The 27,992-nt window shown below is 40.6% G+C and overlaps 1 protein-coding gene across 2 annotated transcripts in view; it reads left to right on the forward strand.

The window, feature by feature from the left end:
* prkar1b (protein kinase, cAMP-dependent, regulatory, type I, beta) overlaps positions 1-27,617 on the forward strand; it is a 66,636-nt gene extending 39,019 nt beyond the window's left edge. For both annotated transcript variants that reach the window (XM_067570285.1, XM_067570286.1), the window contains 7 exons: positions 177-238; positions 3,781-3,827; positions 7,544-7,702; positions 13,522-13,582; positions 16,054-16,175; positions 24,277-24,358; positions 26,206-27,617. In XM_067570285.1, the coding sequence (XP_067426386.1) occupies positions 177-238; positions 3,781-3,827; positions 7,544-7,702; positions 13,522-13,582; positions 16,054-16,175; positions 24,277-24,358; positions 26,206-26,378 (706 nt within the window). In that variant the 3' untranslated portion in view covers positions 26,379-27,617. The remainder of the gene's footprint in view (positions 1-176; positions 239-3,780; positions 3,828-7,543; positions 7,703-13,521; positions 13,583-16,053; positions 16,176-24,276; positions 24,359-26,205) is intronic.
* Positions 27,618-27,992: the final 375 nt, after the last annotated feature.

Raw genomic sequence — 27,992 nt, forward strand, 5'->3', positions numbered from 1 at the left:
AACAAAATCCTGAGTGTGTGTACTGTATGTTTTAGTATAAGAGTGAGTAAACAATTCTGAAGAATAGTTGAGTAATACACCGCAACAGATGGAATCTAATATTTGTATATGTTCTCTCTTTCTCGCTTTCCTTCTTCCTCTTTCTCCTCTTTCGTCTCTGCCTTTTTCTCCCTCAGTGACATATTTGATGCCATGTTCCCTGTCACCCACATTGCAGGGGAAACAGTCATCCAGCAAGGTATGTATAAATGTTGTTTTCAGCTGAATTTATGTAGAGCTGCAATCACTTGTTGAGTATATCACAATTTGGTTTTCCAACATTAAAAATTTTAGAAAATTGGGATAACAGTGATATTGATATTTTTTAATGAGTGCTGTAGTTGAAAGTAGTCATGATGGTGCTATAACATGCAATAATATCAAGATTAAAATCACAATTTATAGTTGTAATAATATAATGGCAAAATAATGAATATTACTATTTCATTCAGTCCAACTCAGTTTTGTACAAATACGTTGCGATATTGCAATTTTAGCCACTAATAAAAGCCCTTGACCCATGACAACATTGACACATAATGAAGGTAATGTTCAGACAGCTTTTTGATGAGCTGAGTTACACTGTATCAGCATAAATTAGATCCACCTGGCCACACTTATTGATCAGGTTTTACTTCAATAAATTGTTTCCCTCTATTCTCTCTCATTGCCTCATTCACACATTCCCTCAGTCTGCACCAGATGTCAGGTCCTTCTCGTCTGCCTAACCACAGTCTCCGAAGGCTTCAATCTAGACATCTCTGGACGTTGAAGGAACACAGAGCCTAGCAAGGCCAGACTGTATTTTTCCAGTGCCCCCCACTTAAAGTCCTATCAAATACAGACACAGACACATTCAACCACATATTTAAAACACTGAAAACACACATTCTGTCCGACAAATTCCCAGTATTAGATAATACTGTGTTCACACTTGCATAGAATCGCACTTGTAGAGCGTATCTTACAAGCACACACTCATAAACACTAAATGAGGGAAAACTGTCGGCGCTTGGACACACACTCCATCAGTCACCCCCACCTACTCTAAGACAGCATCCAGGGATATATCAGTCCTAATTTGGTGATAATAAGTCTAGCTAACTTTGCAGGCCCCCCAGTCCCAGACAGCCCATTGTTATATACACTATAGAGTGTGTGGTATACAGTATATACGGCGCTGATGTCATTGCTAATGTCTGGACTACTGTACAGCTTCAAGAAACCACCTCTGCTACTGGCCCATCACACACTATTTAGACACAGCTAGAAGTTATCGACTCTGTGGCTCGAGTGGTATTTAAACAAAGGCAGAATTTACTTTATCATAACATGCAAAATGAAGAGTGGAGATATTTTCATTGTTTCTCATATATATGCAACTTTGCAGTCTTTGATTGCAGCAATTTGATATGGTAAAGAGAAAATTAAGAATATTGTTTCAAATTTGAAATTCCAAAATAGAAAGTCAACATGTTGGTCAGCTTTATGGTGTGCCAACATTGTGGATACAAAACACATTAGTAGTCAAGGATGTAACCCATGTTCTCCTTTAGAGTACAGCCAAAGAACCTTAACAGTGTGTACGACAATTAGCTTGTGTTGAAACAAGGCCACTCTGAGTACACTGGCCTGCATACGTGTATGTGTGTGTGTGTGTGTGTCTGTGCACATTCTGGTCAAATATTTGCCAGGGCTCTCAGGCACAGGGGGATTGGGAGGGTGCAAAACAAAGGCTTGAGAACCAAAGTGATAAAAGACAGGAAGAGTAGAAGAAAAGAAGGACAGAGTGAGAGGGAATTGAAAGAGAGATAGATGAGATGAAAGAAAGAGAGGGAGAGACAGGGAGAGGGAGATAGCGAAGGGCCAGGTTGCAGCAGGTTGTGTGTGTGTGTGTGTGTGTGTGTGTGTGTGTGTGTGCGTGCGTGTATGTATGTGTGCGTGTGTCTGGGGTCTCCACTAGGACAGACCATCAGACAGACAAGGAGCATTTTGTGTGACAAATAGAGCTGTATGATTAACGAGCACTCTCCACTCAGTATTAATTAGCCGTGTGAACTCCTGTGAACTTTACACACAGGGTGCTCTGAGCCTTTCAACTCCTCAGGTGAACATACACACAAGAACACACACACAGTCATACACGCCCCCGCTTGGTACCTACGAAATGCATACACATGCATACTTGTGTCATGTAGACTCATGCATCATTACCCACTTGTACCTCTGAATGGAGTTGCATTTATATCTTATTGTAAGAAGTAGCTGCAGGGAGAGCTTCACAGCGCTCATGCATGTGGCTGTCAGACCTTTTTAATAATTTCCCCTGAGCCCTATGTAACAGATAGCATAATTAAAGGAACACTCTGCCATTTTTCAGCCTTATCTCCAGACGAGATGCTTTTAGCAGACATCAACCAACCAGATCCCATGGCTCGCTTCAGGTCCAGAGAAAGCACAGAATGCTTCTGTCAATGACACAACAGAGATCCAGTCAGCAAACCAGACAACATGTAGAGTTGCTTACTGTGAACATTTAATAGTAATCCAGCAATTAGTTGCAGTGGATCTAGCCTGTTAGAGACGGAGAAAGCTAAAATTCTGTATTCTTACCAAAAATCAGGTGCTGCACCTTTTTTTACTTTGGCAAGAAAATCACATCTTTCCTGACCAGAGTCTGTCCTAAAATGGTCACTGTACAGGGAGTAAATCCTGATGTATGCAGTAACGCAGGCTTTCCGCCTGCACTCGGGCCAAACCTAATCATTTTTGCCCTCCAAGTCGTAAAGATCCAATAGCAAGTTGTCTCTATTTTTCATCCACCGTACGATTTTGTTTTCAAGTGTGCAATGAGCATTACAGCCTCGTGTACACCTTCTAATCTTGTGTTCTGTTCACATTCACTGTTTCTCTTGAAAAAGAAACACATATCTCAATAGGACTACCTGATTACTAAAGGAAAATTTGTGTCTGCGTCTATTTTCTGTTCAGAGTAGCAAGCTCTCCAGCATAATAAATGAAACAGACAGATGCATAGGTTCTCTGCTAAACACACATTAATCTGGCATTATATCCATCTAACTGGTATGTCTGCATTTTAAAAAACCCCATAACTGTCAATGTCCGTGTTGCTTTGTTTTTGTGTCTATGTTCACTGTTGTGTAGACCAGTCATTATGTCATTATGTTCACTCTTTTGAACCGCACTTTGGTCATCCTATGAATCTCTCTGTACCTAACATTGTACTGAGGTGTTGTAGCTCTGCATGCTCAGGCAGCACAGTTTCAGAGTTTCCACTATTAAGCCACACAAGCAGCAGTAATAAATACTGCTGTTGCTGCAACTTTCTGCTGGCGAGGGCCCTATTTCACAAAGATATTGGCAGGGCCAGTGAAATATGCATTCGGGAGGAGGCAGGGGCTCCTTTTTACACTGGTGCTGCCCTGAAGATTTTTGAGGCCCTCAATTCTTAAAGACCAAAAGAAGGGGAAGGAATGGACGTAGACAGACATGAGGAAGAGAGTTTGAGAAAATGTATGCCTATGTGTCTTAATGTATAAGTTTCAGGATATTCAAATCTTCTAGTCCAAAAGCACAGAAATGTTTCCCATTTTGGTTTAATGGTTTAAAAGTCCACCTTTAAGAACTTAAGCAGAAGGTTGGTTCAACACCAGATATATGTTTCTTTTTTCTGCTCTCTCTCACAAACTCCCATGTTTTTTCCTCTTCTCTCCCCTCCAGGCGATGAAGGAGACAACTTTTATGTGATTGACCAAGGTGAAGTGGACGTAAGTGGCTGACAAGAAGACACAGGCACATACACAAAAACACTCCTTAAGCAAACCATTTGAGGATTCCAAATTGCAGTGTGCCTATGTTAGCTTTTATTCACTTGTTTTCAGAGGTAGGTCATAAGAGGGATTTGTGCCTCAGTGGGAAAACCCAGCCTTCTCCACTCATGTTGAGACAATGTTTCCCTCCAACAATGGACAGGTTGTATTGGATTGCCCCCATGTTTTGTTCTCTTCAAAGTTCGGTTCCACTCGGATGACAATCTGAACATGGCGCTATAGACTCCTGCACTCTGTGAAGCAGACAACTGAGAACGTCTTTTGTCTTAGCGAGCCTGACACGGAGCGATAAAGTTAAGTGGGGAGATAAAACAGTAGCTGACGGAAAGTTAAACAGGAAATGAACTTATCGGCTTACAGCGGTTAGTGCCGACTGAGAGTGGCCAAGAGGGGAGAAGCAGGTTGGCAAGCTTTGCTGAGCGTGACGCGACAAAGTCAACCCACCTGAGAGACAGAAATAAAGGAGCATATAAATACTGCATGTAGAGACGGTGCCTTGATAGAAAGACTGTGTAAAACCAACTTAAACCAATGTTGTTGCATTGACTTGCATGGTTTCGGGTGATGCCTTGTCAAATGTGATTAGATAAGTTCTTGCTAGATTCTGGTGAAACAGTGATAGGCCCTGATGTTTTTACAGAAGGGTAGTTAAGTGCACACACAATCCTATATTTAGTCGAGTTGCAAGATAGGAAATTCAGTAAAGTAAAAAGCAGAAAATATCTGCATATTTGATTATAGTTCTGCAAGTTTATTAGATTGAACAAGCAACAATATTCATCAGGCCTGATGAAACAGTATGGAGCTATAATCCAGTGTACAGATATTCTCTGCTTTTTCCTTCAACTATTTTTTTTCCTCTTTGCCTCAGCCATCTTTAGTGTAAGGTCTTGTTTAACATCTGTGATTCAATGTATGATGCTCTTAAGACCAGAACACACCGCCACCGAACGGCCCTATTATTTCCTATGTACAACCCCCATACCAATGGTGGCGAGGCATGTCGACACGCTGCACTGTGACACCTCACGCCACTGTCCTATTTTGAGTATCGCCTTTCCTGAAAAAACACATTTTTTTCCAGAGAAAAAGCTGTTTTGTACTTCACTAAAATTTTGGCCCAGCTACAGACATTATTTACTAGTTTGTTGTTTGCTTTTCACTTTAATTTTAACTATTTCACTTGTGCCTGTATCTAAAAGGCAAAAATTAATATTGTTGGTTGATCTGCTGCTTTCAAAACATAATCTCACTGCTCAGATTATAATTTTTTCAAGTCAGTAATCAAAAGTACACAACTACAATGGGCAACTCATCCATGGCATTTCATTGTCTCACGCTGTACTGATTGATGCCCTGCAGCACAACGCTTCCTGTTGGTGCTAGGGGCAGCACTTGATGCATGTCATATGACGCACCATGGAGCTGCGCCAGCGGTGTGTTTTCAGCTTTAGAGTCACACGGTAGAGGCTTTTTAGTGGGAAACATTGCAGTTTTATTCACACCTCTTATCTGTTTGTCATTGGCTTGCATCTTTTTAGGTATGTCGGTCAGTCTGCTCAAACACTTGGTCCAGTTGGATCTCAGGAGTAGCTATTTCTGACTCTGACCCAACTTCATGTTAAATCCACAGTTGGCCTGGTGCTCAGTCTAGCATTTTTCTTTATTGTCTACTCCAGTATGTTCAACTGGAGGTGGTCCCCTCCGGGCTGGAACTTCAACCTCTCCCTGTCTGTCACTGGTGAATCTTTGGCATCTGGCCAAAAACCATGTCACCCAAGTTGGGTGAAGAACACTCCATGCTTGTCTGTGTCTCCTTCACCTCACCGCACCATCTATCCCTCTATCTTTACAGACAGCCGCTGCCTCCCACCCACAGCTCAGGCTCTAAACTACTTCAAGCTCAGTGCCGAGGTTATTAAAGTGTGGAGATGTCTCTCATTAGACAGGGGTGTAAATCTGTTGGCATCCCACAAACTGCCTGAAAGCTGACAACCACTGCCACTGATGTAAACACCCCTCCATGTCTGCACACAAATGTATTCACTTACAGACGTTGGTGTGTGTTTATATGGGTGCAAAACGAGGGAAATTAATGCTTTCATTCCAAAATGTGAGATGATCTTGTTGGAAAAAGATGCCAGTTGTAATTAAATATTAATTATCTTTAAATCATGGTTAAATCTGTCACTTTGTGATAATTCACTTTACTACTGTTACCATAGTGCAAGTAATGATTTTGTAAGAATTGGCTCTATTTCATTATTATTTTTTGAAGTGGATATGGCATTTGGGAACAAAACTAAATAATTGTTTCCAAAAAGACAACGAATAGAGACAGACGCTCTCTCACACACACTTCAAGTAACTACAAACAGAAATACACAGTGACACTGCATGCTCGTCCACCTTCCAGTACTCATGATTTGTTGCTTCTTAATTACCACCAGACACTCAGAGTTTACTGTAGACATAATCACATATTTAAAATTCAGTGACAGCTGCAAGATAGCATATATTGTTCAAGACTTGCATTGTTTCAATTTTATTTATCATGAACTCCGTTTTACCTTCTGCACAGTGCTAACTCAATACAGCAGAAGCATTTCCAAATTCAATCCTTATGTACCACCTTTTCTGCAGAGTCTGCAGCTTTACTCATGCATACCTGATCTGGTTAGGATTTACTGCTGATTATTAGTTAGTAACAACTCTACCTTACCAGGCATATAATAGCATGAAAGTGTTAACCATGTGGGATCACACATACAACAATGAAGACTGAACAAATACAGGAGATACTTGAGGACTGAATCAGGAAACTGCTGAAAAAAATACTACTACCTGTTTGCTCTGATGCAACACTTTTGCAACATTCATAATGATTGTACTTCTAAGCTTGACATAACCATAGCCAGCACTTCTTTGAAGCTATCCCGGTTTATGGTGAAGGATGAGTCCCCTGTGGTCTACTCTGAGCCTTGGATAATAGCTCGCAACAATTCTAGCAATTCACAACAGCCACTGGAGGGATAAAACCTCCCTCCCTCTCTCTCTTTCTCTCTCTCTGTCTCTCTCTCTCTCCCTTTCTTTCTGTGTTATTAAGTCAACAAGATAGTGGATAGTGTGTCGACAGGTGAAACTATAACGGCCCCAGAGACAGACTGAATGTGTCTCAATGAGGTTGTATTGTCCGTAGAGCTAAAGTCGCTGGCCTAAATAGAGCTGTGTGCGTGTATGTGTGTGTGCGTGCTTGTAAGTAACCAAGCATGTGAGAGTGCATGTATGTGTTTTAGATCTGAGAGTATACCCACAAAGTCTACCACGGCCCCTGTCCTCCATCACTCCCAAATCAAAGGGAAGGCTCTACCAAGACAAGACAGAGGAAATAAAAGGGATGGATGGAGAGATAGGAGGGATAGAGGACCTTTTAGAGGGTCTCATCTGAGGGCTTAGTTGGGATCAAATACTTAGTGACAAGCCTAGTGAGCATATCAAATAGCCCGGAAACTGAGGAGGGGGAGAAGAAGGGGAGGAGAAGGTGTTTCAAGGTGAATAGAGAGGCTGAAAAGACAGAAAAAATGTAATTCTTCCGAAGCATTGAAACTTCTGTAACATCCTCTCTCTTACTGTGTTTCTTGCTCTTTCTGCAGGTTTATGTGAATGGGGAGTGGGTGACCAGCATTGGAGAAGGAGGCAGTTTTGGAGAGCTGGCCCTGATCTATGGGACACCCAGAGCTGCCACAGTGAAGGCCAAGACTGATCTTAAACTGTGGGGAATCGACCGAGACAGCTACCGGCGCATCCTCATGGTATGAATTTAACACACTGACTAATACAACTTCACTACACTCCGGGTTCAGTGTAAACTTTATGCACATGCACCACAGGCTACTTGCTCTACAGCGACCTGGTTGGGTAGCCATTATTTCTGAAAATATTTCTGGTGCTGTCAGATGTTCGGTACGATGTGTATAATAATTTGCTTGCCCTGTTCTAAGAGAAGACGCTCCATAAATGATTGTAATAACACACGCAAAATTACCTGACGGTGTGTGCGCCACAAATAATTAAGAAGAGTAGTATTAGCAGTTTATACCTGCAGATGTAGTAGCCATGTCACTGTTGTCACCTAAATGTCTAAAGGCAAAAAATGTAATGGCAGTTTTATTTTGTTTGCTACGTTTCACACTTACTTAAAATAATTAAAAGTGTCACTATGTAACACTAATCTCCATTTTGAAGATTTTATAAATAAATGTATTGATATTATATAATTTATTTATTTATAAATGGGCATTACCTTAAGTTATTTGGGTAGCATTAGACAAGTAAACAAAACTGAATTGTCTGTAGAAATAGTCACTTGCAATCCTAATTTTTCTATCATTACACCACAGATACGGAAAAAATGTCAGTTACACAACTCAAATATTCACAGTAAAAAAAAGAACTTAGTCAACCTACACTGATAATTTTGTAATGTGTTATTTTGGCTTCTGTATCACAACCTCCTAGTTTCTTTGTTTGGACAAAATATGTGATTAGGAAAACCCTTCTTTCCTCCTAGAAGGACACTTGGAACAGTTAAACTCCGTACTCTTCCTATTATTCTATAAAAAACTTAAAAAAAAAAAAATGCTGACACTATGACACAATATACAAATAAGTGTGATGTACGCACAACAAAAATGTACTGTAATACACTATCTACACTCTAATCATTTGTGGTCCTTCACTTGCAATACTGTCTCCCACTCAACCACTTAAGAATCCTTAAACACTTAAAACCATTACTTTCATTTTTATACTCAAAATACACACACACACACACACACACACACCCACATACATAGACTCACACATGAGTGTATCCTCCCTTTTTAATGTTTCTCTTAATCTGTTTCTAGACGAAGGAAGGAAAAAGAGAGATAGAGGGAGGGAGTAATGGAGGGCTGTGGAGTCAACTCTAATGCCTCAACACACACTTCCCCCTCTAGGAGCTTATCTAGTAGGAATGTCTAAATGTTTAAACTGGAAACACAAGGTGCTCTGCCCTATCTGTCATACAGATTCACATACACACACATTTTGGGTGCTGTTATAATGATTAATTGCTGCGTGTATGTGTGTGTGTGTATATATGTTTGTGTGTGTGTGTGTATGAATCTCCATGCCAAACTAAATACTTCCTCAAATGTTCCTAAAAACTTTCTCTAAATACATTAGATAGCCTCCAATTAACCTTCCATTCCCCTAAGTGCATCGCTGAAAACAGTGTCAAACAGTTTGAACCCACAGAGATGGAAGAAGATCTGTGTTTAGACCTTTCAGCTCAGTGTAAAGTTGGCACTGGCTTTGCCCAGCACTCAGGTCACCTCTTAAGCACATAGTTTAACTGAGGGCACAATTTGCCCTGGTAACCTTTCTTTGAGAGGATTCTCTCCCTCTCTCTCTCTCTCTCTCTCTCTCCTGTTCTCATTCCTGCATTCCTTCCAGCAGCAGCAGGAGGGGAGACGGGGTGAAGCAGAATTCAATTATGTGAACCTGTAGTTAATTATTGCTGTCAATGATTTGTTAAGCTGTTTTTATAAAGTATGGTATTCTGGCAACGTCTCAGGCCAAAACACAATGAGCATTCTGTGTGTGTGTGTGTGTGTGTGTGTTTCCCCAGTAAAACTATGCTGAGTCTCTGCTTCTGCAGCTAGATAGTTAGCAGCTCAGGAAGGTGTGTTGCTGCTACCATCATTTTCATTGTTTGCACATCTGCTTCTACCGTGTCCTGCCTCTCTGGTGCACCTCCAGATAGTCAATGATGAGTTTAATGTGACTGAATTGTCTTACATTTGTACAGTTATAGTCAAGTAAATAGGTTGATAAACTCTGATTAATTGTATTTCAAGAAACATGTCTCTAGCCACCACATGCCTGAAAAGTTGTCAACTTTTGCTGGCTATATAACCATTGACGAGCCATGGTTATCAACCATGATGTGCATCGAAAACAAAATGACACGCATAAAAAGGAAACTCAATACTAATTTCAATTGATCAAAGTGAAGTTCACAAACCAGCGTCTTACCACCTGTACGCAGCTGACCTGATGCTATTATTGCCGCAGTGGCAGGAAAGGAATATTCATGACATGCAGCCATCTCAGTGTATTGTTTAGTTGTTTGAGAGATGGGAGCATTGTTATTGGATGTTAAGTTATGATCTTATGCAATCAATACTCAAGTCATTGAACACTGCTTTGCAATCTGCATATTCATTTAAGCCACTGCGTAGTTTTCATTTACAGATTTTGCGCTCCACTTTGTTTACTTTATCTAAAAGTAAAAGTATTGAAAAGTGAGTGGAAAGTTGATCCAGTTGTATAACTGTAATAACAGCAGTTGTTTGACGACATCTATGACAGTTGCATGGAAGAAATTAGGTTTGGAGAAAGACTCTTTTGTTTTAGTACATACAATATGCTATAGGACCCTAATGCACAGGTGCACACAGCAACACTATTATTAGCACTCACATGCTAATAATTCTTGGTCCCCACAGCTATTTCTGCTGGGAAATAAGAGCAGATTTTATCAGGAATTCGTGGGATTAATCATCCTTAATGTGTCTCCTTGAAGATGACACCACCTTTGGGCAGTACCTTAACCACATGTCATAATCAGCATCATGAAAACTGGTCTTGAAGCACTTTCAACCACTGAGCATGCTGATGACACAGTTTATATAGAATAAGAAGATTTCATTGATTTGAGCCAAGAAATTCTTCAAAAACCACCTCACTTTGCTGCCTCCTCCTTTTCCTTATCTAGGAGTGCATTTATAATAATAAAATATAATATAAATACCATTCCCTGTGATAAATACACTCTCTCCATTGTGTTGCCGCCAGTCATACAATACCCACCTTGTTGTGTCATCATGGTATTTAACCACACACGGCTACAGACAAAGCCATTAACAAACTGACAGACCACTGTCAACAAACAGAACACAAGACGAAAGGAGACAAGAAAGGATGATACCAAGAAATATGGAGTTGGGGGGGGGTGTTTCGCATTGGACGGAGATGAAGGTGATGGGGATGGGGAGTAAGGTGCAGTTGGTTTAGCCTGGCTTTGCTCCACACCTCAACTCTTTGATGACTCTACCTCAAAGACAGCGAGCAGACAGAGGCTGGCTCATCTTTAACCACGGGAGGAGAGAACACATTAGGGGAGTTTTATACATGAAACATGTGCTCATGCCCTCCCAAGTCGACATGAAAGATACAAATAAGGAAAGATGCAAATAAAAAGAATGCAAAGACAAAGAAGATGTACAGTAAAAAAAAAAAAAACTTGAAAAATTAGAATCAGAACATTATGAAAGTTTACATTTTTATTTCATCCACTCCAGTAAACCCCTATGTTACTGACATTAGTTTGGCCCACCCGGCCCTTCTTCCTCAAGTCGCATAAATCAGACCTGCTGTGTAGTGTAATGTTATGTGTGCATGGTAAGCCTTTAAGCTCAGCAAGTCTGTCTGAAGAGCTCTATGGGGAGGCTATGAAATCAGGAGAGCAACTCAACATCTCAAGCCGCTGTGGAAGATTGACCGCATGTGTGTGTTGGTAGGTGCGTGTGAGATTGTGTTAGAGGTAGAATATACATGTGTGAGTGTTTGTATTTGCTTGCTTAATGAGCATGAAGTTTCATCTCTGCAGAGACAGCAACGAAACATAAGTGGCAAAACTAAAAACAGACTGCATGTGCTCCACACACACACACTGACACCACATACACACACACACACACACACACACACATACACACTTGAATCATTTATCCAGGAGGGAGGCAATGCAGACTAGAATTCCTTTAATCAAGTTGTTTACGATTTTGAGTTTGACGTTGGCTCACTTGGGAACATTTTCTCCCCTTTTAAGACAAAATGTGAAATTATATGAAATTAGAGGCAGCAGCGGAACTCAGGCACTTATGCAATAAAGACACCCCAAGCCTCAATATATCATTTCCATATGCAAAGGCAGACACAGGGCGGACAAGATTGTTTCTCCTCACTCTCTCTTTTTCTCTTTATGTTCCCGCTCTTGCTGAGTGGTTCTATGCGATGACGGAGGGGAAGAAAGAGAAATGCAGTTAGGGAAGGGGGTCCTTTGGGTCTAGACTTGTCAGGAAGCACCTGATGTTCATGGCAGAGGCAGAGAGGGGAAAGTCCCCTGCCTGGTGGGTGGGGTGGGCCACACACACAGATACACACATGCCATGAACATTACCACACAGCTCATACACACCTCCACAGGCATGACCTCATGAACTGCGTCTATACCATTAACGACAGATTACACTATACCGCAGTTTTAATTGTTAACTTCATGTTTCCATATTTTATAATGTAATTTATCGGTACTGGTATTTGTTAAATGTTAGCCTCAGCCTCCAAGACCATTTGTGACATAATATGCTTTTATTACACTTGTGAATCAGTGAACAAGTAATGTGCAGCTGTGGCTTATGAGGTATTTGTGTGTATTTATTTTTTGGATGATTAAGCTAAGCTAGCTAATATATGCTAACGTCAGTTGTCACCTGTTGCCATAGCAACAGTAAATATTCATGTGCTAATGGAATATGAATAGAGTGCAGAATCAAGCTACATTGTAAATACAGATAAGATATATTGTATTTAGCACAGAAACCATGATGTTAGTAGTTGGTAAACCTATAGAAAATAATTTATTTAATTTGTAATACTTGCCATTGAATTTATTATAATATTTGGGTTAATTTATTGTTTTGTATAAGAATATACTAGTCATAAGAATTGCAGATCAGAGAATAAGTTTTAATGCATTGCATGCATGTTAGAATTAATAAATCCTAATACTTTGTTATATAAGCCTATTTTATGTTTACTGGAATTTTGATAGTTTAGTAATTTTAAATGGACTCATTTAGAGAATATGCTATTATTTTAGGATGCTGTGATTTTAATACAATACTGTGATTGTTGCCATATATTGTTCATTGTTCTAAACCAGATAAGTTGGCAGTTACACCCAGAGAACATCAGTAAAGCCACTGACGACCAGCCTAATCACTTTCGTTTTAACTTATTCTTTTAGAATAGAACCATACTCCCTTCTCTTAAAATATGTTCATCCTGAGTCTTGTTTAACACAGCCATGGTGGCGAAAGAAAAGTTACAGTATGATGTGAGTTCCAGTGAAAAAGAAAGAGGGTGACAAATCTTCTACAGACCAAGGAAAGTGTAACAAATAGAAAGAATCATATTTAGAGAAGAAAATGTTTTGAATATCAGTATTCATTCATTTCCAAAAAAGGAATCACTGTTGGTCACTCAGAGGAACTCAATTTTAAATCTGTAACAACAAACTATTGCAGGTTTTGTCCAAGGGGTTATTATTCAGTAGTAGCAGCACTCCAAAGTGGTAATTATTTGAATTGGTTTAGATTAGAAGCACAGTGAGACAGTATGAGAAAAAAACATTCAAAGAACAAGACATTTATTTGTTGCAGTTTTTTTACCATTGCTACCGCTACTGAGAGAGTGTGTCTAATGGTGCATGTCTCTCCTCTTTTTCTTCTTTTTACAGGGCAGCACTTTAAGGAAGAGAAAGATGTATGAAGAGTTCCTAAGCAAGGTGTCCATCCTTGGTAAGTCTGTGTATATGTGTCAAAGTGTACTGCATAATGAAGATAATACAGATTTTGTTGTACTGTTTTTCTGCTTTATGAATATGCTGAAGCATGAGTGTGTTTGCACGTGTATGCTATGTTACGCATTAATTTTAAACACCAAGTCATAGAGTCCAGAGTGCAGGCAGTTAAATCTGCCGAGGGCAACATATACTGTAGATTAGCCCACAGGCGCACGTTGTCACACAAGGCCCATGGCTCAGGAAGGTCTGTATGTACAGTCCTAATCTTCTCGCACTGTTCATACTAAAACCAGTCACACTCTGCACTGTCGCTGTGTGGACAATTAAAGAATCGGGAGTTAAGCTAAGCCTCTCTTTCTCACTGGAATTTGGATAACACCAGCCTACATAGGCCATTGAGTTTGGTGGAATGGCGAATGAGATTCATTCAGACTTTCAAAACGAATTGCAATTGGAACTGACATCTCATCCCCTTCCACTTGATCGTGTGTGTGTGGTGTATAGACTGAGGCCATGCCCCCTGTACAGAGTTATTAGCTGGCTGAGTAAACACATACACTCAATTCAGGTCTTAGGAGAACGTCTCCGCGAGATCCACTCTCTTTTCATTCACCTCTTTTCTTCTGTGACTCCCTTTCTGACAGCCCTGTCGAGGCCTGTATTCAAATACACGCCTCCCTCTTCGAAGTGCTTTTCCTCCTTCTCCGCTCTACCTCTTTGAATTGGAGGAGGGGTCGGAGGCGGTAGTGTTTTTGTTTGTCTTTGATTTTTGAGATAACCACGAAATTGAGTACAAGCCCTTGATGTTGTGGCGTGAATGGGAGAAAACGACATGTTCTTTGTCGCACACATACACACAAAAGCTTCAGCATCCCAATGGCCAATTCCCTCTGTGCGTACTATGTATGTGTGTAGCAAGGTGATTCAAGTGGATGCAGGCTCTGCGAAGCGTGAAATGTAGGTTCTTTAGTCAGCACATTTGTGTATCGTGTTACCTGCCGAGCTGTTAAGGATCACTTCTATAGGAACTTACCTTTAGCCTGCCAGACAGACAGAGGACATCCATCTGGGGCCGGCAGACACCACGGCCCCAACGGAGGGGACACTGGACACCTCCAAACCACCAGACTTCACCTCAGTTAATCCTAAATACATACACATTTACACATTCACACAACTAGACACACACTGGGATCAGTTACTAAGTACATCGGGAGACAATAGTCAGAGACAAAAAGATTCCGCTGTACTTTTACGCCTTTAAGTCACGTCTTAGTCAAATCAAAACATTGAATCATCCTTATATGTAGACAAAGCTAAAGCTTTGAAGTGTTTTCACTGCAGATAACTCGCGTTCCTCATATAAATATCTCTATATCTATAAATAGCAATATTTCTGAGTTGCTCAAAACTCCTTGGGTTGGAACATTTTTCCCAGTGAAAATGTGTGACCATCTATGTTTTTGGTTTCTGTGTGAATACCAACAGCTTCTAGAAATATCCTGGGCTAACCATGTCACTGAACATGTGGTTGGACAGTTGGAAAGATAGCTGTCGCCACCAGCTCTTACTGTAAGATCAACAAAACTGAAAAGAGATAGAAGATCCTATCTCAGGTTTTGGCAGGACTCATTCACAAATGGTCCATTCTCTACATGGTTTCCAGGGAATTTTGAAATGTACTACATGTTTAGAAATAAAGATCATTCCAAGCCTTCATAGGTTAGTCACTTAAGTCATTATATCTAAATTACATTTATTATTATGTTCAATTCCATTTAAAATAATGTCATCTTAATGTAATCATTGGTAATATAAACTCATTAAATTATAAGTCCTATGCATGGAGTATAATTGAATCACATTTTACAACAACAGAAGGGAAATATTCAATTTAAACACTGCTTACGTCAGCCACTGAGCAAACATTATTCTTATTCAATCCACATATATAGGCTTGCACTGCCCATTGTATTCCTTAGAACACAGTTCTGTGCATGTTGTACAAGCAGATACTCTTATCTACAGCAATTTACCTTGAGCAAGTGTCTCTCTCAAGGATACTTGACTTTCTTGGGGATAAAACCTTTGATCTTTCTGTTATGGGATGGTCAGATTTGAATTAACCTCAAAGAAGACAGCTCTCTGTCAGCACACCCCAGAATCAGTAGAACAGAGGGCTTACAGATTACAGGTTAGTTTCAAGGTGTTTAACTCTGTGAGGCTCCATGAGAGGAGGGGAGGTGGGAGGGGATCTGGGATGTAATGGTCTTTGGTGAATGACTGGATTAGCCTGAGGTGGGATTTATTTTTCCCACCAGTTTACTGGACTAGAGCAAGAGACATCTTCTCAGACCATGAAACACACAAACACACTGAGTTTGCACTTTTGAACAGTATATAAGATTGCCTTGATCATTGTAAATTAACACCCCTTACTGAGCCGTGTGCATTTTCTATTCACAGAGTCTTTGGATAAATGGGAACGTCTGACTGTGGCAGATGCTCTGGAGCCCGTTCAGTTTGAGGATGGAGAGAAGATAGTGGTGCAGGGAGAACCTGGTGATGACTTTTTCATTATCACAGAGGTAAATCTTTGTGTGTGTGTGTGTGTGTGTGTGTGTGTGTGTGTGTGTATAGAAAAAGTAGTAGGTGCACTAGTAAGACATTTCGTGGCAACTTTACTGTCCCGTTTCCTGTATGTGTTGACATATGGGGCCCAAGACCCTGTATGTGTAATCAGCTGGGCACCAGGGTTGATGTACATGTCATCATGCCGAGACGTTGGTGGGCTCTTTGCTGAGATCAGAACTGATCCCAGTTTATTGACACCAGCAGACAGACTACCTTCCCCTGCCACCGGCCCTCAACCACGATTCCTGTGCGAGGAATAGCCCCCCTCACACTGGAGGCTTTGTTGAGCTGGGGCCCCTGGCGCAGCTCCATGAAGGGCCCCCTGCCTGTCATCCTAACACACTTTTGATTAACTCCATACTTACACAGCTTTTGGCAGGGTCATGTCAAGAGAGCACTTTGTGGGAGAGGTAGGGATGCAATCTGCTGTCGTTTTGTCCTTTCCTCCTCCTCACTTCTCTCATTCTTAGACTTACTTGAAGGTTGGTCTGTCTCTCGCTTATTGTCTCTCTGTCTGTCAGTTATTGTCTGTCCATCTCATTCTATGTCTATCAATAGTCCTTATGAGCAGTTCATTGGTTACATTGCATGGGAGTGGTTAGGCGCGACTAAGCCAGAGGAGGATTTTATCAAAGGTGCCGAGTGATGTATCTCCACCTGTGCTCCTCAGCACAACGCTCCTCCCCTCCATCCCTCTCTCATCCATCCTTTCACTCACCATGTTATACCTCTCCTCAAATATATACCTTATCGTCTGCAAGTATTTGGACAGAGACATATTTTTGTTTTTCTTACCAAAGATTGGTAAGAAGATTGGTTCTGTCTTACCAAGCTGAATTTGAAATGCAAGTCACTATATGATTAAAGAGCAGACATTAAACTCTAAAGGTTTTAGGGTGTTTACTTCTACAGTGGATCTTGTCTTATCATTTTCTTTCACTTGCTGCAAACCAAAGTGGAGGCAAAAAAAAGGGAAAGAGCCCTCGAAACAAGCAAGAACTGTTGCAGTAAAGCCCTGGGAGAGCATCACTTGGAAAGTTATGTTGGCAGGATGTCATTGATTGCAAAGACATTCCAAACAAATTGTAAAAATATAAATGTATGTGTAAAAATGGCTAATCTTCCTACATTGTTCATGTTATGTGAATGTAGACTCCTTCAAATGAAACAAATGAAAGACATAATGTAATGTTTTGCCAAAAAGTGGTCACTGTGGCCACAAGTGACATTTACAGAATAATGGTGAAAGCAGGCTGTAACTGTAAAATAAGTAGAGAATAATACTAAAACTTAGTAATGTGACTTACACAGCAGTATCTAAATCTACTTAAAAAACTGGTAACAGTAGCCCCCATAAGCTAATGGTCATACCAGACAAAAGAAGGCTGTACCAGCAAAATTAGCTGCTACTGTACAAACTATACAGAGCAATTGCTTATAAATGTTTTATTTTGTCTTTCCAAAGTTAAATAGTCTCACTTTAAAGCGGAAGGTTGGCACTTTAACCTCATAGACTATTGCTTCCTTTCAAATCTAATGTGCTAGCAGTACTACAAAAAATCTCCCTGTACAAATATTTATAGACTGCTTTGCATATATCTTATGTTCACCTCACATTATCTGAGCAGTGTTGGTCAAGTTTGAAGCCTCCAACTGAAGCCTCCTGAAGCTACAGAAATCCCTTAAAAGCCAGTTTGTCTATGCAAAAATGAACCCAATTGGGGTTTAGGACATAAATATAGCAGTTAGCAATGCATGACTCATCAATCGGAGACATCCCAGAGAGCAGAAAGGCAAAATATGCAGAGGAATCTGGGGGATTATAGGATGGAGAGAGGGAGGAGGCAGATGGGAAGTGTGTCACATTAGACCAGACACTTTGAGCCTCATCCTTTTTTAGATTGCAGCGTGAATCCATACTCACCACGAAGGAACGGGGACAACTTTCCCACTTCCTTACACTTTTCCTTAACACGCATTAACAATATTTTCCTTTTTTTTCTTTTACTTCACTGCTGCTCCCTTTTTTAATTCCATCACCCAACAGCAGGATTTGTCTCTTTCTTTAATCCCTTTTCCCTTTCTCCTGTCTATCTTCCATTTTCCTCTAAGCTCCCTCTCTCAGTCCCTCCCTTCCTCGCTTTCTCTCTCTCTGTCTGTCTCTCTCTCTCTCTCTCTCTCTCTCTCTCTCTCTCTCTCTGTCCGTCTCTCATGCAGCAGTGCCTGACTTTCCCAGAGCAGGAGGGACTGTGGTGGAATGTGCGTTGCTGACTTTCACACGGGGTCAGGAGACCCAGCCTCCCGGGAGGGAGACGAGAGAGAGAGAGAGGGATGAGTCAAAGAGGGCAGGGAGGGACGTATGGGTAGAGAGATGGTCGATTCAAAAAGGACCACAAGTAAGGAGGGAGAGAGGGATTTTATGAGAGTTTGTTCTTCAGTAAGATCAGTCTCTCCTCTATCCTCTATCCTCCGCTCTTGTGTTTCTTTTTCTTCATGTGCACACCTTTATTTCTTTTGATTAATTCAGGCTGAGATTGCAGCGCTTTGTTCAGTCAAAACCCTGCCATTACTCTCATTCTCACTCCTCCTCCCTCTTCTTATGTCTCCTCTCACTTGCTTTTGTTGTTTCTGTGGTTTTGGTGCATCAGCCAAAGACAAACCCCACAATCACAAATTACATGCTGCTGATGGGGAGGATTAACAAAAGAGAGATATAGAGACATCACTTTCTTTGCCTACAGGGAGGAATAGGGTCCTAATGAAAAGTGACATGTTTACATTTTTTTTCTTGCACTGTACAAACAAGCCTTTACAGAACTCCAGGGCCGTGGAGGATCAGCCTCACCTTCCCTCGAATCCCCTCCTTCTCCTACTTCCTCCATTCCCTCCGTTCTTCAGGGCCGCACATGCACACAAACAGCTCATGCTCATAGACCCGAGCTCAGCACCCTGTCATCTGTGCTCTCACTGTCACCTGAAATTATGTATATAAATAAGGGTGAGGGAGGGATTAAGAGACTTCTTGCACATCAGAGAGGCGGATTTCAGGGACAGCTTTTAAACATGGTGTTGAAAAGGTGTGTAAAATATGCTGCTCTATAGGTACATTTCTTTTTTTTTACTTGTAACCTGTTAACAGAGATGTCAGTCAAGTCACGAGTTAACTCCAAATCCTAAACTTTGTTTTCTGGGTCCGTAATAAGTCATTATGTGCCTTTTATTCATTTTTAATCTTTAAATGATTAGTATAGTATATACATACATACATACATACTGAGCCGAGCAAGGCCTTTATTTCCAATGGAAATTGGAATTGACTCCAAATATGGTGGCCTCTACATCGTGCATCCAATGGGATTCTGCTGGGGATTGCTTGGATTGCTGCCATAACTTGATAGGAAGTTATGGCAGCAACAATTTTATGTAAATATGAATGGTGGAAAAGTTAATTTTTTGCATCTTTGAATTCCCTACTGTCTGATCATATCAGAACTTCAGTAACAATTTTAAACATGGCAGAAAATATGAGAGAGGATGGGTATAGCAGATTAGAAAATAAAAAACTGTGAAGTTTGAGTGCAGAAGTGGTATAAAATATGTGAATGGGGAGAGAATGAGGGGGGTGGGACATTGAATCCCCTGTGTTTACAACCAGTTGATTCCTCTCCTTTCCAGTCATGTCCAAACAAAGAGAGTGAGACAGTGCAGCGCCGTCAAGTACAGTAGTTAATTTGTGAACAGGCCTCATCCAGTGTGGTCCAGATAACCATCTCATACTGTACCACCCCAGGGGCAGCGCTCTGCTCCAGATATTTCTTTTATAAACATCAGAGATCCTCCTCACCACGCTGCCAGACACAGGGTGTGAAGGGCTGGCAACAACAAAAGATAGCAGAGGAGAAAAGGCAGAGAGAAAGGGAAACCAAACCGAAGAATATGAATGAATTAAAAAATAAACAAGCAGGGAGGGAAGAGTGAGAAAAGGAAGAGTGTGAGTCAGCTTGAAGAGCGGTAAATGAGTCCCTCATATTAGCAGGAATCGCTGACCAGATAACACTCCTATCTGCCATAATCATACCTGAAAAACACACACACCGCATGCAGAGCATAGCCAGTAGGCTCGTGTTGACATGTCGAAACGTAAAATCTTGCAACATTGGAAGTATCGACCGCTGGATCAACAACAGACACAGAAAGAGAAAGGGATAGAGGCACAAGAAGAGATGGAGGAAGAAAGGTGATATCCTGAGTAGCCTGTTCACAAGGCCACCCAGTACCAGCAGCGTCTGCACCTTCTCACTCAAACACCAACACACACGCATACACACACAGATCATTTACTGAACATACTGGAGGACAACAGCTTTTCCTGCAAGATTTATTCTCTTGCATACACACGACGGCCTGTTTTTTCACTGTTTTTTTTTTTGACTGTATGCTTGCAGTCTGACAAAAATGACTTCATTCATTAACAGCATTTCTCTTCCGTATATAAAAGCAGCTCCATTTGCTAAATTGCATGTCAGCACATACACGTAGGTTACAGCAACAGGCAATGTATTGTCGATGAGGATTCCTCTTCTGTCTGACCCACAGGGACCCTTTAGATCCCTTCAGTGTGATTACCTTTGTGGGGGGTCAAAGGACAAATATGAGACAACATATTGACTTGTTTAGATTGATGACTAGAAGAGATGGGAGTGAATGCATTAGCAAGGAGGATGGCGTGAGGATGAACAACCATTACCTGATTTTACTGAATTTTCATCCACAGGCTAAAAGGCAGAGGTGTCTGAATGTGATGTGTTAACTCGACGCAATCAAAAAGACTTGACTCGATTTGTGACCTAACTTGAACTTTAACCTTTTGACATGGAATTACTTGAAATGAATAAGATTAGGAATTATATTATAAAAAAAAGTGTCCAGCAAATCAGTTCTTCATTTTCCGCAAGCTCGTTTGACAGTGCAGATGAGCAGACAGACATTCCCTCAGTGGGATCATCATCACATTTGGATGAGTCAACAAAAAGTAGATGCAACATGGAAAACATTTAGCTCAGAAATTAGGAATGATTGTAATTTTTCTCCAGGGGAAAATTTCACAAGAATTACTGAGCAAGGCGTATTTGATTATGGTGCACAAAGCACAAACAAAATCAGAGCACCATCAAAATCATGGTGTAATGTAGTTCATTACAATAAAATTTGTTGCTATGGAGTTAAGAGATTGAGAATAAACATAGAGAGATGGTGTAAATGTATTGGTATAATTTTATATTGTATTTCCTTTCTTTGGTCACCTTTTCGAAAATGAATGGCAATAACATTCATCCCATAATTATGTTCAACTATCTGTTAAACTACTCAACTACTCTTCCTCTGTGTGATGCACTAATACTTGATGTAGTCTAGTAAGTGTCTTCTAGTTTATGCTGTGTTCACATTGTGGCTTAAATGCCATACAGCATGCCATGTAAACTGGTCAGCATAGCAGCATTTTAGTCAACCACAAAAGTAAACTATGAAACACCAGCTTTTCCCCTCTTGCTGCATGCTCGTAAGGATGTTTAAGGAGCAGTCTGGAGCAGCGCTAGGACCCAGGGTAGCACACGCAGGAAGTTACCTGTTTCCAGCTGTCAGCCTCGTGCTCAGGGCAGTTCAGATAACTGTCCCGGGTGATCAGTTCAGCTACTGGGACTGGATAATCTTTACTCAGTCAGCCTCATCAGACAAATTTCATGCAGTTGCTAAGTGATTGTGATTTTGGCCACCAGCCCCATCATCTGCCAAGCTAAATCAGATCAAGCTAAAAACACACAGACTCGTAAACACGCACACTTTCCAAGTAGCGCTCACTAAATTACTTTAATACTGTGTAAACATTCCTTGTACATGACATTTCTAAAAAGTCCAATTGAAAGTGTGCTAATGCGTCAGAAAAAAAACAGAAATGTGTCCATTGTGGCATACATCCTCAGGCCAGAATCTGAGGTGTGGTTTATTGTCAATATTATATTGTTTAAAATGCCTATGAATTTAGAATTTACTTGTTAAAAATGGAAACCAAAAGCAAAAATGAGAGTAGCCTAGCCAAAGAAATAAATAAATAATAGACGTCATCTATCCTCAACAGTTGCTGGAAAGTTGTGGCAGTTGTCTCTGAACAGAAATTACATTTTGCAGTGAATAATTGTCACTTTTAGCATTATTAGCATATTGTTTTGCAGTGTCATGGTCTGTTTTGATAATGCTCTTGATAATACTTGCCACTTCCTTAAACGACAAAGAAAAAGTAAGAAAACTCATTTCAAGACATTTTCTCTCACGAATCATCTACATCAATACACTGTAAAACGCTTCATCTTGCTTATTGCTGTGCTCGTCCACAAGTAAAACAACACCAGTCTTGCTGCTGATCACGTGTGTGATCATGTCTTGTTATTGACAAGTAATGCAAGTTATCATCTTTTGTTGAGAGGCAACTATCAAGAGTGACTTTTAAACAAAAATAAGTAAGCAAACATGTCGGTCGGCTCCCGACGCTCTCAACAGCTTCAGCCAACAGTAACAGTGTTACTGGCCTGTCTTCTAGTGGTTGTGGTTATGCGGGAACCCCACTCCACCCTGCTGAATAGCGTGTGTGGAGGTCATGGCATTATGGCACAGTTTGGCCAGGTATGACTTGTAGGTGACTCTCTCATGCACAGTATTCCCCACTTCTCCATAGCTAATTTCAAACACAAACTCAAAATTACACACATCCCTTTCACTGAAATACAGTCACACCTTTGTATGCCTGCATTAGGGAGCTGGCAGTTTTGGGGTTCTCATTAAGTCTCATTATATTCATATTTAGGATTATTAGCCTGGTCAGTAGAAGGAACAGAGTGAGCGGAGAAGGATTAGAGATGGCGAGGGAGCGCTGGAACAGTCAAATCTGTTTTAAGACACAGTCCAAGACAAGCTGGGAAGTTCCCCTACTCATGTTTGACCTACTACCAATTACACTCGGACTTGAGCGCATGTAAGAGTCTAGACATATGACAAAACACATATTCTACCTCTGTCTAAACAAATACGTGCCAAATCTGTGTCCATCACACACAAACAGCAACGCTTTGAAAAGCATGTCGTCAAGTATTTGATTGAATTAGATGTTAGTGTAAGCATATATGGCATCAAGTATATTGCCACAATTTCTGGTAGCTCTTATGCAAAGAGAAAAAAATCAAATATTATGCTCATTTACACACACAAAGTTTGTCAACAGCTGCAAGAAATGATAACACAAACTGTTATCATCTGTTGGGCAGGGAGAATGGAAATCCGATTTCCTCCGTTATACTTTTTAGATGAGTCACATTCATACACACACACAACAGCACAGTGGGTGATGGATAATATGCGTATCGTGGTTGGTCATTGAGTCCAGTCAGTCTGTCCAGCAGACATCAGCTGTTGATTTTCTCACTCTGTCTGTGTATGTGCATTTGCAAATACACAATGGACGATGTGGTTAACATACTTGGTTTGTGAGTTTACATGAATGTGTGTTAGTGTTTTGGGGTCAGTTAGGGACACTATGTTGGAGCTCCCTCAGTCTTGGACAATTCAGTTGTTTCCATTATGTGGATGAATGCTGATAAAGGGGATTATGTGATGGAGACACTGAGGGATATTTCGGAATCGGTTCTGTCCCTATCTGGCTTAGATGTTTGTATTTATTACACTCTGGAGGAAATAAAGCAGAACCAATCAGAGTTTGTATCATGTACTCCGTTGGAATATATGAGTGTGTGTCCGTCCCACAGAAAAGTGAGCTAAATCCTGTGCACCTGTGTTCTTATGAAGCAAAGGAATTTCTCCTTGGCTTAATCCTCCTGATGATTTTCAGCCCCATTCGAAATAACCCCCCCCCCCCTTTTTTTTCTCCATCCTTCCTTTCTTCACCCACACTCCCTCCTCCTTTTATTTCTCTCCCTCTTATCCTGTTCTTTATCTTGTCTCTTCTTTCTTTTCTCCGACTTTCCTTCTTTTCTTTTCTGTCTCCAGGGAATAGCCTCTGTTCTGCAGCGCAGGTCTGACAATGAGGAATATGTGGAGGTTGGACGCCTTGGACCCTCTGACTACTTTGGTGAGTGGCTCTGGGCCAATGCAGCCTTTTCTCCTCCAAATTTGGCACCACACACACAAAGCTATCGGTCAGAACAACAACTGGTTTGTGTTATACCTATTATTTAGCATTAAAAATGTAAATTGTGCGAGAAGAAACCCAAATATAACAACTCTAGCACGTCAGGGTTGCTATATCTTAGCTGAAGGAGGTCAAATGTTGATTAAATTGCACTGAAGTGTAGCAGGAGTGTTTTGTCTTAATATTGCAATAATTGTTATTTCCATCCAGTCAGAGTTTGAACTAACTAGACTGTAAAAGAAGCTGTAAATAATATGACTATGAGAAAGGTGGAATCTTTAATTATGCTGTAAAATTACCGTATGTAATGATCACATAATCTCTTCAGCAACGAAATACTAAAAAAAAAATACCCCAAACGAAACCATTTTATCTCAACCTATCAATTATTTTCATGATCAATAAATATACAGATTCTTTTCTTGATTAAGGGTTATTGTTTGATCTTTATCAAAATGTCAGAAAAATGCCCATCGCCATCATCAGTCCAAGGCAGTGGTGGAATGTAACTAAGTACATTTTCTCAAGTACTGTACCTAAGTACAATTTTGAGGTACTTATACTTTACATGAGTATTTCTAATACTTCATACTTCCACTCCACTACATTTCAGAGGGAAATATTGTACTTTCTACTCCACTACATTTATTTGACAGCTTTAGTTACTTTTCAGTTGAAGATTTGACACGATGGATAATATAACAAGCTTTTAAAATACAACACATTGTTAAAGATGAAACCAGTGGTTTCCAACCTTTTTGGCTTTTGACGTCTTACAAAAAGCAGTGTGTAGTCGGGTCACATTTCAGATGTCTATGAGTTGTTAACAGCTCCACCAAATAGTGATTTTTCCTTCTAAACTTCTTACATGGTTTCATTTCAATAAATGTTCAAATGATCCAATATTTCACCAAAAATCAAAGATGAGAGAAAAAGTCCAAAACTGAAAACAGATTTGTGTATCAGAACTTTGTTTTTTCTGCTTTCCTCTCCCATTGATCATCTCAAGACTCCTCAGATTTATCTGGTGACCCTGGAGTATTTCTACATTGCTGTATTGTTACTTTTACTTAAGTAAAGGATCTGATTATTCTTTCACCACTGATCCAAGGTGATGTCACCAAATGTCTTGTTTTGTGCGACCGACAGTCCAAAACTCAAAAACATTTTGTCTGCATTAATATAAACCAAAGAAAGCCAGCAAATCTTAACATTTTTGCTTCAAAAATTATGTAAATTGTTTGCGATTAATTTTCTGTCATTCAACTAATTGATTAAAGGACTAATCATTTCAGCTCTGAACAAAATATAGTCTCGTTCCAAACAATGTGTGGTGTAATTTTTGAATGTCATAGATTAGAATTGAGTAAGTTTCTTAGAATAAAGAAAAGAAAATCAAACAATGAACTGTCTTGGAAAAGTGATTTACCCTTTTTCCCCACTAAGTTGCATTTTATTGGAATACAGTATTTCCTGACAATTTCTCTGTTCTGTTCTGCATTTGTTGCCAGATGTCCCAAAAACAAACTTGCCAGAAGGAAAAAATAAAACTGAAACAGACAATCAGAGCTGCTCCTCTTTACAACAACAGCCACCTTAGAAGACATCAGAATTATTTATTACACAGTGATACATTACAGATACTGACATTTAATTCATTACAAATGCTTAGACAACATATCATATCATTCATCATTCATGTTTCTAGATTTGTGGCACTTTTAGTGACATCCCAACTAAGCACTGAACACTTGTTGGTGTCCTCTCTCTTCCTCTTCCTCCTCAAGGTGAAATCGCCCTGCTGTTGAACCGTCCCAGGGCTGCCACTGTAGTTGCCCGTGGTCCGCTCAAGTGTGTGAAGCTGGACAGGCCCCGCTTTGAGCGTGTGCTGGGGCCCTGCTCAGAGATCCTCAAGAGGAACATCCAGAGATACAACAGCTTCATCTCTCTCACGGTGTGACAGGTCGGCCCCCTCTGGGCCCTACCAGCAGGGGTGGGCGACATCAGCATCAGAGTTTTGGTCAGTGGGTGGGAAGGGGTGAGGATTCGGGGGAAAGGACATAGGTTTTACATCTACAACGACAGGGCGCTCATTTGCTGCCTCTTTTCCATTTTGCGCGTTTCTTTCTTTTGATCTTGTGCACTTTGACTTGACCTGTGCTGTCACGTAGCTTTATGTCAAAAACAACATGCAGGAGTGTAAAAATCAGAGCGAGAACAGAGATCATTGAGCTCATTCTATCTTGTAAATGAGTCATTTATACAGTGCGTCAGCTGTATATGATGCATGCTTCTCGACTGACAAAGGATGACGCTTGCACTTTCGTGAGTTTATGAAGGGTAAAGGATTCATTCAGGAAATAAGGAGGAAGCAAAGTCATGTTTACGTACAGCGGGAAGAAGTGAGTACACATTTCTTTGTTCGCTGCCTGTGGTTTGCCTTTTTTTCACTTCTGGGTGTGTGTGGTGCCATTTCTAGGTTAAATCAGACCCGCACTACACAGACCTGTTTTCCCTAAAACATAGGTTTAGAGGTATGACAATGAATTCTTGGCTGTTATATTCCTTTTCACTGCTTTTTAAATGTGCTTTTACTGCTATCATCAGTTGGGGGGTTATTTGAGACTATTGTGTGGCGTGTGCCAGGCAAATTAACTGACAAGTTGCTTTTTTTCAGATCCTCTCTGTCCCAATGTTTCCTGAAAGTGGTTCAGTTTGATCCGTGAGCTGCGGTATTCCAAAGGCGCAATAGTGGTATCAGTCCAGTCCACATACAAACAAACAGAGTCTGAAACACACACAAACATACTGTATATGCGTACACTGTCTCAGGACTAAATGAATCTTCAAAACACACACACACGTCTTACCTGATGCTTTTTTAAGCTAATTTTGTTCTGTTTTATTGCTGATGAAAGCTTTTGCACCACTTTGCAGTACGTAATGCTGGGTCAATACAGCAGTTTGATTTAGCTGTTTTTAAGACTTCCATGTACTAAATATATAAAAAAAGAGGTAAAAAAAACCAACTTGCTTTCCTTTGAACTATTGTAATCTGTCAAAGTTGCACAACTGACCCAGCGACTGATGTTGTATAAAATGGGACCTTAAGAAAAGAATCTTTCTGTATTCTCTCTCTATGTATCTCCTTCTTTCAACTATCAAACCATCTTGAGCAAATAAAGATAAGCTTCTGAAAGCCTTTTGATTTGAGTTGTTATTATCTCTTCATGGGCCCTGATTTGTCCCGGTGTGAATGTGACTCTTTTTCACATTCTTTCCCCCTTGTTTATCCCAACTTTTGGCATCCTCACCTCCTCTCCTGACTGGACTTAAGTTCTCTCTCTTTCCCTTTATCTCAGCTCATGCGGTGTTAGTCTACACGCTACCTCCCCTCCATCCCAGCCTCCCTCTCCACCACAGTCTGGCTCCCTCTGCACCGCCCTGTTCTCCATCCTTCTCACATTAAGCCAAGTGTCAGTCATTCGTCAGTCTGGGCTGTCAGAAAGTCGCAGAGTTCCTCCCAGCCAGTTTACACCACAGTGGACTAAAGCAGCTACAGCTTTGACACATT

The sequence above is a fragment of the Thunnus thynnus genome, chromosome 17 (assembly GCF_963924715.1).
Source record: "Thunnus thynnus chromosome 17, fThuThy2.1, whole genome shotgun sequence".
Taxonomy (NCBI): Eukaryota; Metazoa; Chordata; class Actinopteri; order Scombriformes; family Scombridae; genus Thunnus; species Thunnus thynnus.